Consider the following 11,594-nt stretch of genomic DNA (forward strand, 5'->3'; position numbering starts at 1 on the left):
AGTCAAGTCATCGCATCGAAATTGATGCAAGATATGTACCTATCGTAATTCTTACTAGAAGCAGTCTACTGAAGTACCCATTCAAAACGTTTTGTTTTCGACTGTACTTTTATGATTTTTGATAGAGTTTCGCCATAATCAGAGCGCTATCGCAGTAATCGCGGCGAAAAACAGATAAACGTGTGGCTATCGGTAGTTACGAATTTATCTAGACCTGCTTTTGTTATCTTATCTATGGCTGCCCTTTATTTTACCAGTGCAGGTATTCATTGTGAGTCAAACACGACAGTTTTTAAGTTAAAAATATGTGAATTGTGCAATTTGTGCTGTGATATATTTTTTGTGAAATAATTTTGTGAGAGACTCGTAGAAAAATATTTGTTACGTATAAAAAAATTAAGGTGAGTACATACTGGAGCTACTGACCTTGGTCTATGTGTGTCACTGATATATTTTCGGCTCTATGTAAATACTTTGTTGCCCTACTTATGTTGGTACTTATGGCAGTTATGGGTATGGCTGACTGCAGCAAGCAATCCAAAAACCAATCACCATAGTAGAGGTTACGCCAGTATTATAGTACTCTGTGGTAGAGGTTTCTTTCTAGAAATGTGACAGATTAACAAAGAAAATATATGTATTATGTATCTATAATATTATAATCTATAGTCTGTCAACCTTACTTTCGTATTTCCATTTTCTACTCACGCAATAAACCATTCTACATATTCTATTCTATTCTACTGTAACTTGTGAGCATGCTGAGCCTGCTGGTAAAGACTAGGCAGTGCCTAGTAGGCCAGTGGCGGATTTACAAGTTTGCCACCTATAGGCTATTCAATTTTTGCCGCCCCTATAACTGACCTTTGAAATTCAATACGTTAGTTTAGTTCACAATCATATCCCACCAAAACCATTTTTTTGAAAATTTTTGCTGAGACGACCACACTAGGTTTCACCCTGTGCGGTAGCGAAACGGCGATGCCATACATATATTTACTGGTATGTAGAATTTGTTTAAGTTAGGGTCAGTAGAGTTAGGCCGTGTTGATTCAGAAGCTTGGCTCTACATGAGATCACATATCTTTTTCACAGGGTAAACCATAAACCTAATTTGTGGTAGTCTCGGCAATATTTTACAAGAAATGTTTTGGTGGGATTTTTTATTTCTGTAAGATAAAAAAAATGGGGCAAAATTTGCCGCCCCTCTAAATCTGCCGCCCTAGGCTCCAGCCTACTTAGCCTATTGGTAAATCCGCCACTGTAGTAGGCACATGCCAACTTCATATTGTAGAACTGCAATTAAATTAAAAGTAGTGTATTTAGTCCTTGTTTTTTTTTATCCAAAAGTACGTACGAAGACAGCATTTTACAACTTGTTACAACAACAACTAAAAATATAATAGTTAGAGAGTTCCTACTTCCTACATGATAAATCCCAGATTTTTTGCTTTCTAATTTTACTAGTCTAGAAGTACTAGTCTAGAAGTACTAGTTCAGAAATCCCCGAAGCATAAGAGTTTCCGTAAGCTTACTACGAATTCGCTCTCTAGGTAGTTTCAGAACTGTGGTAAAACATTTTGTAATTAAGTATTAAACATCCTGATAATCAAGGCACTCCTTGATGATAACACTATACAGTGTACATATTGTGTACCACATACATGCCTTTATCATTTGTCATCGATACAAACGTAATCCTTATCAACTCACAACTTCACCGTTCACGTGAAGTTTCCTAGAAAACAACAGATATCCTGTATGACTATCACTTTCACAATGATACTTATTTGGTACTTGCGTATGTCGTTGCCCGTTGGTTAAAAGATGTATTTAAGTTACTTATGCCTGTTTTCACCAACCGCCTCCTAACGCTAAGATGGTAGCGGCCATTAAGGGTACATATCCTTCAAGATTTCACGAATTTTTGAGTGTCACGTTCGTCCTTAGGGCGTAAGAACTTTAGCAAAACATAACTTTTTTTTTAAATGTGTTTGTTTTAAGAGATATTTGACCCGCAAAGATCGCTAGGGAACACTTAGCGTTAGGAGACCGTTGGTGACAACAACAGCCACAACTTGATTATCATAATAAGAGAAACCTTGAGTCAGCGTTGGGGACACGTACATTGACGATTCAAACAATTTCTGACACTGTGTGGGTTTCAAACAAAACTGGTGCACAATGTACATTGCCCTAGGCTCTAGCTAGCCCAAAACAAGCAAGAGCTGTGGGGAAAGGTTCAGAGCATAGGACTGAACACAAACTCCTATAATGTATACTACTCTATTGACAAGCTGACTAATTAACTTTCTCCTAAACTTAAGCACATCATGTCACAATCTCGGATCACATATTCATTATTTCAGCTCAAACTCAGTCAACTCATTACAGATGACCAGAATTGTGATCGCACTGGCTCTGCTGGTGGCGAGCTCTGTCGACGGCCAGATGACAGCTCAGTCCAGTGTCGCCCCTGACCTGAGGGAGTGCTACACCAACACCACCCTGCTCAACAGAAACAACCTACCTCCTACCACCATGGCTGTGCTTATAGATATCATCCGGAAGATCGAAGACAACCCTAATGTTAACGTAGATTTAAGACAACTAGCTGTTTTGCTACTGCACACGTTAGTATACGTCTTATACCATCAAGGAAATTGATTCATAAGCAGATACTGCAGCTGCGTAATTTGGTCGGGCTATGTCAAGTGAATGGTCTTGATTTGACTTCCAGCTTGACTCGCCAAATAAGTTATTTGTTATGATCATAGATATCAGAAACAATATATCTCTATGGTTATGATCTATCTTATTTGAAACAACATAGATCAGTCATCTGCTGCCTATGACCTGTACCTATAGCAAACACCTAAAGGCTGATTAGTGATTAGTATTATAAATGCACCATGTCTCATCAGAAGGAAGGTATTTTTTTAACAAAATCAGATCTTCTTCTTTCATATATTTTTAACAATCGTAATTTGAATTAAGCGTCAGTATAAAGAAGAAGTGATTTCATTACAGGTTTAGACAGGATGGTATAGAGTACCATCAGCCAGAGATGAACATGGGTACATCTTCCAACATCCTACCATACGCGCCAACTTTCCACGCCTTTCACCGGCACAGGCTGTTGGTATCGAGAATCATACCAAACAATTTGCAAGTAGCCACTCTGAGCAACACTATAAATTCGGAACTGAAGGTAAATAGTAATTAAGTTGATCTTATCGAGATTGAAGTAGTGTATTCAAAAGCTAAAAATTAAACTCTCAGATCCCTAAATTGATTCTGAGATCTGGGCCATCTGTAACTTCGTAGCTTTGATATCATTTGATCGGATATACAGGGTGTAACAAAAATAAGCGATAATACTTTAGAGTGTGTTCCTTGTTGAGAGTTCACTGTGAAAATAGCAGCGCTGAAAGACCAAAAATTTTTTTTGGTCTTTCAGCGCACTTTTGTATGGGGAAACTCGTGACGCTCGGGCCCTTGCCCATACAAAAATGAAAAAAAAAATTGTCTTTCAGAGCTGCTACTTTCACAGTGAACTCTCTGCAAGGAACACGTACACACCCTAAAGTATTATCACTTATTTTTGTTACACATTGTATACTGTATAATATATATTTCATACTTTCGTTATTCGTCACTACAATATAGTTACAATATAGTTCAATCATAAATACATTGATTTTAATATTGTTCTAATTTCGAATCTTATGAAATTCATTAGATATTCACCTCATATTGTTCACCTTCCAATATTTTAATTTCAGTGTGCCTTGCACCACATGCTGTCTACCACAGTGGACGCCCGGCTTCGAGGTGACGAGAGCAGCTGCAACCAGCTGTCCCAGTACCGTGCGCTCAGAACCGCGCGGGATTTAAGACACCGTCTCATGAAGGACGACGTCGAGATTTTGGATTTGAAAACTTTGTAAGTACTTTTAACATATCATCACATCCAGATCTAAAAAGCTACTGGTTTTAAATAGCATTATAGTCATCTTAAAGTCTCACACCAGGGATCGAAGTCGAACCATAATCCCGGCAGGTTGATTATTTTATTATCTTATAACAACAATGAACAGTTATAGCCTGCAGTTGCATTACTGTTGCAAGGTCATCAATCACGACTCACGAGTCTCTACTAAAGCCAGTTTGCTGTTAAGTTTATGCTTCGTTTTCAGAAATCCAGCAAACACTAACGGTCAAATGCGCCAATGGAATCCCAAAGATGATGTTGAGTTCTCGAATATAAACGGAGTGCAATCTGAGAAACAATTGCTAGGGGACAGCACTTGCCCATTACTTGATGGTGTGGCATATACCAAATGGGGTGCAGTTTCCGCCGGCAACGTCATAGCGGGTATTGCAGCGGGCGCGCAACTGCAAAACGTACCCATTTTGGAGCTGGTCAAAGGTTCAGTCCTGAACAATCCGAATGTTCAGCAGTATGTCACTTCAATTTATCCAGCTACTTTAACAGGTTTGTATTCCGTAAAGAACGTAAAGAAATGAATATATAAGTACCATGAATGAACATGTATTTGAATGTATTTGGCCTTTGCAGGAGATTTGGCTGAGGCTATACTAATACAGGGGACGCAACGAGCCAATTCAGCCATCCAAATCGGTGCAGCAGGAAACTGGAACTCTACTCAGGCTCCAAGATACTTCATGCTACACAGTCGGACCAATGTGGAAATGACTGATCCAGAAATTAGGGGGGACATCGATGGATTCGTTCTGGGCAGTCTCCTGTCATCGGGATTTGACTCGAACCAATTGAAGTTATCTCAACTCTTAGACATGTACTATTCGCCAAGGGTATGAAATTTTTTCCACTGCGTACGCATACAATAATATATTTATTATTAGCCTGCAGCTTAAGTAATCGAATGAATGTTTCTACCCAACTTTTTAGAATGGCGTTAATGATCCGTCTAGAAGAGCCTGCAATCGTCGACAGCTTAGCCAACAATACATAATCAACACAAACCTGGTCACTGAGACATACGCGTTTGCCACAGCTCTGGACACAAACATACCTCTCCCTGGAACTATAATGGGAGGACTTGAAGAGCTATCCAACAACGCTGTGAGCAATTTCCAATCTTACACCTGTAAGTGGCTGGAAAATATATCTTGCACTACTCGTTGAATGTTTGAATGAGCTGTAACTTCATTGCTAAAACTAATTTAATATCAATGTTTTTTATTTTTATTTTTAGCTAGCAATCTGAATGACATGAATTGCTTTAACACGGAGACATCAACATCCGATTTCCGTCTGAAGACCAACCTCTACCTGGTGGTAGACGCTACATGGCAGTATCAGACCATTTACCCAGCTATTTCATACTTGCTCGATAACATTGAAGTTGGAAAGTTTGGATCAAGTGTGACCCTACTTAATGCTTTTGATGGAGGAGTTGTGGTGGAGAAAACATTTTCTCTAGCTCACTTCCACGCGGAGTACACTTTGACTAAGCATCAATCGAGTAAGTTAGTTTGAAGTTTGAACTACAACATTAATCGTTATGTTTTTAGATAAACTGACCTGACTAATTATGATAAAATAATGTGCCTTTTCTATGTGATGTGATTGTGCATTCTTGAATTTTTCAGTGTTCACTGGCGTTAATCTTGAAAACACGCTTGGCAATATACGTTTAATGATGCAGAGTGAGTTAGAAAATGAGAAAACCGCAAATTATGTGGGAGGCAATTCAACTGTGTTGCTGTTCTTAATTTCTAGCAGCTTACAGAACAGTCAGACGATTTGGGAGCAGGCTCGAATGCTAAATGAAACTGTTCCAGGTAAATCTTAAGTTCTTCTGGATTTTTTCCTTCTAGCTTTTTCGCTAAATACCTACAAAATCACTGGAATGTAACTTTGGTTTATCTTTTTAGATATGAGAATACTTTTTGCAACGGCAACTAACCAATTCGATAACTTGTGGAATCTAGTTCGTGATATGCACAACGATATCAAAACTATTTCTCTTTCATCCGATGGCAGAAATGTGGATCTTGCTATGAATCCAGTTCTTGAACGAATTAATGAAGGTAAATAATAATTATAAATCTCCTACTTTTTATGAAGAAGAAGGTTTGAATCTATTACTCTAAATTATTGCTGTATATAACAAAATATATTCTTTTACAGTCGGCAGAAGAATTATAAATCCAAACTGTGGCTCGACATACTCCAATGAACAGACCTCGGGTACTCGTCAATTCGACGACTATGTTGAGCCCGGGTACACCAACTACTATGCCATCAGCCCCAACTACTTCTATGGCAATAACGACAACAGAAAGGTCCGCATATCCAGGTCGATGGCAGGCGTTGGTAGTTTGATAGTCTGCCAGTCTCGAGTTTTCGCTCAGCCAAGGTTCGTATTACAGGAAATAAATTGTCTTTAAGCAAAGCTAAGCAAAGACTGATGTCTGGGTTCTTACAAATTCTTCGTCAAAATAGTTATCATATTGCTTTCTCTTTTACACTTACAAAGAGCCAGAGAGAAAACAATTAACATAAAACTCCGCAACAAACTTCACCTCATAATTGCTGGCGCTAGAAGACCTAAGTCCTGTCCTGAACTGAATAGTTCCGACTACCAAGTTTAAAAATAATGATACTTAATACCTACTTACTTTTTTACTATTTCAGACAAAACCCTCTCTCAGACATTAGCCAGGACTCCAATGATGTGATCTGTCAGACGATAGCCACCACTGGCAACGTGGAGATCAACATGCAGGGCGCTTGCGACGGCCGCTGGACCATTGGCTCCTGCCCACCCTTCTACATCTCCGTTCACTCCAATGTGCCTAATGGCACAAACACTTTTAGCACATTCTGCACTGGTAAGAATAAAGAAACTTAAGTAACTAATAGAGTCAGGACTATGTACCATCGATAAAATTGATTCCTAGGCAGTTGACAAACCAAGGTTATTTGATCGGATCGTGTCAATTCAATATTCAATGTTAATTATTGTGATCTGTCGGCTGGGTTTGACGTATCACGTAACGGGGCCAAACTACGTAGGTATCTGCCCAGAATCAACTTCTCTGATGGTACTTTCTTCCTGAGTAACATACTCAAATAAGTAATTACACAGGAGTATCTAGGTAATGTCTGTGATATCGTGACTCCCAGGTCCCAAGCTAATGAATCGATGAAGATAAAATATTTTTCTTAAAATTAATTTACGTTAAAAAGGAACTGTTTCATCAGCTTATTGATTGACTAAAATAGGTTATCAACGTACTTTGATTTTTTTTTTCAGAAAACGCTTGCAGATTCCCATACAATATGAGATACCAAGTGCAAATTGAAGAGTTCGGATGTTTCAGTAGTGCAACAAACATTGGCACCAGTATGGGCTTGATTTTGGTCTCGGCATTCGTATATCTTTTAAGATTGTAGAGTATTGCATTTTTTAATCCCACCAGTTATATAATAAGAATTTAATATTTTAGGGTTTCTCTATTTAAGATTTAAGAATTTTTATTTTCTAAAGTATTGTCGTATGTCGCAGTCATCTGGTTGAATCTGCGATTGCATTGAATGACTACCTAATCAACGACTTGTAGAGCTGTTGTTGCACGACTTGTTGAGTTGGCCTTCCATGCTAGTCACTCAGTCAAATAGCAGATTCAGTCAGATTCCGAACTAGATTTACTCCGACTATACTTCATTATACGCCTATGTTTAGTCACTTTATTAGAAAAAGTTACCTCTCGACTCTCGAGAGCTGCTTTGGAAAATAATTAAGTACTATTAATATACACCCGCAAACTATATTTTTTATATTATACTCGTATGTACTTATAATTATTATGGTTTTGCTATTTAAACACCGTAATCACTGATATGTCAGATGCCCAAAGAAGTAAATATGTAAAAAATAGGTACTTAACGCTAGAAACAAAATAAGATTGTTATTTATTTAAATAAATATATTATACTAAGTACTATGATCATTCATACATACATAACACCTACATAATATTATATTTTAAGACATTTTGATATAAAAGTCAATAAAAAAATAATTATGCTATATTGTTATAACGATTTTCATTTAACCCATATAAAAGCCCAGTAGCGTTAGTTATTTCATCATCATCATCATCATATCAGCCTATAGTCGTCCACTGCTGGACATAGGCCTCTCTCAATGAACGCCAAGAATTAGTTATTTATTAAAATTAATTAAGTATAGTCAGAATTTAGTGTTTAGCAAATAGCTTAAGGCCGTCCCCCGAGCAAACGACCTTGGCCATACATTTGCCGCGTTAACGAGATCGCACCAAAACCCTATTTTTTTACTTATCTTACTTCAAAGTAGACCTAAAAAAAATTTAAAACGGGGAATATGTAGTTTATGATATTGTCGATCTATTGGCGTGTGTTTCTAATTAAAGTAATTGCTAAATGTATGCTTGAATTTTAATAAATTGGCTTTATTTTGTAAGCTTATATCATGATTACTAGCTGTTGCCCGCGACTTCGTCCGCGTTAGTATAGTAGATCATGTCCCAAGTATTATTTATTGTACAAAAATATTCAATGTACAGCATTGACTTTCCTACGATTTTATTATAATATATAGATGTTCCGCGCGGCTTCGCTTGCGTAATTTAGGAATTTCACGCGACCGTACATTTTCCACAAAAAAAATAGCCTATGTCCCTTAACGTGGTCTATTCTTCATGTTTGCCAAATAACATAAAAATTGCTCCAGTAGTTCTTAAGAATCTTAAGATAATTTCCCCCGGTTTTCCACATTTTCTTCTATTTCTTCGCTCCTATTAGTCGTAGAATAATAAAATATAGTCTATGGCCTTCCTCAATAAATAGGCTATCTAACACTGAAAGAATTTTTCAAATCGAACCAGTAGTTCCTGAGATTAGCGCGTTCAAATAAGCCCTTTCAAATTATTTCTTCCCGTTTTTTCCACACTTTCCTCTATTTCTTCGCCTTTATTAGTCTTAGCGTGATAAAATATAGCTTATAACCTTCCTCAACAAATGGGCTATCTAACACTGAAAGATTTTTTTAAATCGGACCAGTAGTTCCTGAGATTAGTGCGTTCAAATAAGCACTTTCATATAATTTCCCCCGTTTTTTCCACATTTGCCACTATTTCTTCGCTCCTATTAGTTTTAGAGTGATATAATATAGCCTATAGCCTTCCTCGATCAATGGGCTATCTACCATTGAAAGAATTTTTCAAATCGGATAAGTAGTTCCTGAGATTATCGCGTTCAAATAAGCCCTTTCATATAATTTTCCCCGTTTTTTTCACATTTTCCTCTATTTCTTCGCTCCTATTAGTCTAAGCGTAATAAAATATAGCTTATAACCTTCCTCGATAAATGGGCTATCTAACACAGAAATAATTTTTCAAATCTGACCAGTAGTTCCTGAAATTAGCGCGTTCAAATAAGCCCTTTCAAATAATTTCCCCCCGTTTTTTCCACATTTTCCTCTATTTCTTCGCTCCTATTATATTTGGCGTATTAAAATATAACCTATAGCCTATCTCGATAAATGGGCTATCTACCATTGAAAGAAGTTTTCAAATCGGATAAGTAGTTCCTGAGATTAGCGCGATCAAATAAGCCCTTTCAAATAATTTCCCCCCGTTTTTTTCCACATTTTCCTCTATTTCTTCGCTCGTATTATACTTAGCGTGATAAAATGTAGCCTATAGCCTTCCTCGGTAAATGAGCTATCCAACAGTAAAATAATTTTTCAAATCGGATCAGTAGTTCCTGAGATTAGCGCGTTTAAACAAACAAACAAACTCTTCCCAATTATAATATTAGTATAGATAATAAACGAAAATAGAAAATTTAAAACGAGGAAAGGAATGTTAAGACACTGAAGATTATTGCTGTATTTTAACCGACTTCCAAAAAACGAGGAGGTTATATATTCGGCTGTGGATTTTTTTTTATAACTCTGTAGCTTTCAAATTATGAGTTTATAAAGCTCTAAATACGGCAAATTACGGATTCTCTCGACCTCGAAAACTCGACTAAATCCGATGTGTACGTTAGCCGTAAAGATCGAAGGTCCAAATTCCAATCTTTTTTTAGCTACATCTCCTTCATTCTTTATTTTTTTAAGAAAATGATAAGGATCAAATTATTTCTCGCAAATTTGATTCTCTACAACTTAAAAGAATATTGTTTTCCCGCCATAATTTTATTATACTCGACACTGGCCATGGTTATAGCCATAGGTTATAGCCAACGTGCCATTTATAAGAGAAAAAAAAAGTGAGTCAATGTCATGTAGACTGTCAAGACTCAAGTGTCAAAATATATAAAGAAGAAGAAGATAAACAAAAGCTAATGCAAAAACTCACAAAATTCATAACAATATTCTGTTTAGTGTGAGCTTTATTAGTTTTAAATAAAAATTTACTTAAAAACTAAGAATAGAATAGTAGTAGGCTACAGTTAAAATGTCCGGGGAAGACTGTGATACTATGGATCGTGGGGATGCTGATGGGCAGAAACCTGACAAGATGTTTACATTGAAGAAGTGGAATGCTGTTGCTATGTGGAGCTGGGATGTAGAATGCGATACCTGTGCTATCTGCCGTGTACAAGTTATGGGTAAGTTTGTTATAATCTTATATTAGATTGGAATGTTACCCAACCAAAGGAATAACTGACATATGTTTCTAACAACTATTCTCTATATCTAGGTATTTAATTGTGGGTAGGTACCTACACTAAGGTCAAGCTTGAAATATTATGTCCATATTCTGCAACTGTTGTTTTTACCATAACAATATAATTAAAAAATATTGCTAGTATGTACTCTGGATTGATCAAGGTGTAATGTACAGTCAGTAAATTTTTATATTCAATGCAGGTTTTTTTTTACAATACACTTAAAATAAACTTTGAGTCTATGCGATGCCTATATGATATACATAATATAAGCTATAGTTTTTTGTATTTTCTTTGGAATATTTTGTTCAGCATCAGTTGGTAAGAAAAAATATTTATTGAGACATAATTAAATTAAACTAAACCTAACTGTACAAAAATCTTTATACATACATTAGGAACTTAATCCCAAGCGGCCACATGCGGCCGCGATAACAATAGATATATAATAAGCTATTGTGTCTGGTTTTTCCACGATCGAAGGATTAACTGGACCAGTGGTTGACTTTAAGCTTTTGTAATTCGAAAATCTGGATAGTCTGGGAAAGCGGATCTGGTGCATATGCATTATACATTGAATTATGAATTGTTATGTGAAGCAACTCAGAAAATCAATGTTTATTAAGAAAATTTTAAAAGATATATTATGTTTTCTGATGGTATTCCGAATAGCTGCAAATCCATATTTAAGTGAGGGCCGAATAATCAGGTTTCTACTGTACTATAACAGCTTCCAGTTATGCATTAAACAACTATTATTAATTACAATATTGACATAGGAACTTTTAGAATTAGAGATAACTTTTTGTAAAATAAATAAATAATTTAACAACAAAAAGTTGAATCAATTAAGTTTATGTTCATAATAATAAACAAA

The 11,594-nt window shown here is 36.4% G+C and overlaps 2 protein-coding genes across 2 annotated transcripts in view; both read left to right on the forward strand.

Moving 5' to 3' along the window:
• The first annotated feature begins 382 nt into the window (after positions 1–382).
• LOC121730583 lies at positions 383–7,951 on the forward strand. The gene is made up of 13 exons (XM_042119691.1): positions 383–401; positions 2,395–2,633; positions 3,031–3,211; positions 3,786–3,946; positions 4,200–4,498; positions 4,583–4,839; positions 4,937–5,135; positions 5,244–5,513; positions 5,641–5,832; positions 5,926–6,081; positions 6,182–6,410; positions 6,689–6,885; positions 7,311–7,951. The coding sequence occupies exons 2-13, from the start codon at positions 2,395–2,397 to the stop codon at positions 7,448–7,450; spliced, it is 2,520 nt and encodes an 839-aa protein (XP_041975625.1). The 5' UTR covers positions 383–401; the 3' UTR covers positions 7,451–7,951.
• A 2,412-nt stretch (positions 7,952–10,363) lies between these two features.
• LOC121730042 (RING-box protein 2) overlaps positions 10,364–11,594 on the forward strand; it is a 37,598-nt gene continuing 36,367 nt past the window's right edge. The window contains exon 1 of the mRNA XM_042118825.1: positions 10,364–10,657. Coding sequence (XP_041974759.1) covers positions 10,504–10,657 — 154 coding nt within the window. The 5' untranslated portion in view covers positions 10,364–10,503. The remainder of the gene's footprint in view (positions 10,658–11,594) is intronic.

The sequence above is a fragment of the Aricia agestis genome, chromosome 9, assembly GCF_905147365.1.
Source record: "Aricia agestis chromosome 9, ilAriAges1.1, whole genome shotgun sequence".
Lineage (NCBI taxonomy): Eukaryota > Metazoa > Arthropoda > Insecta > Lepidoptera > Lycaenidae > Aricia > Aricia agestis.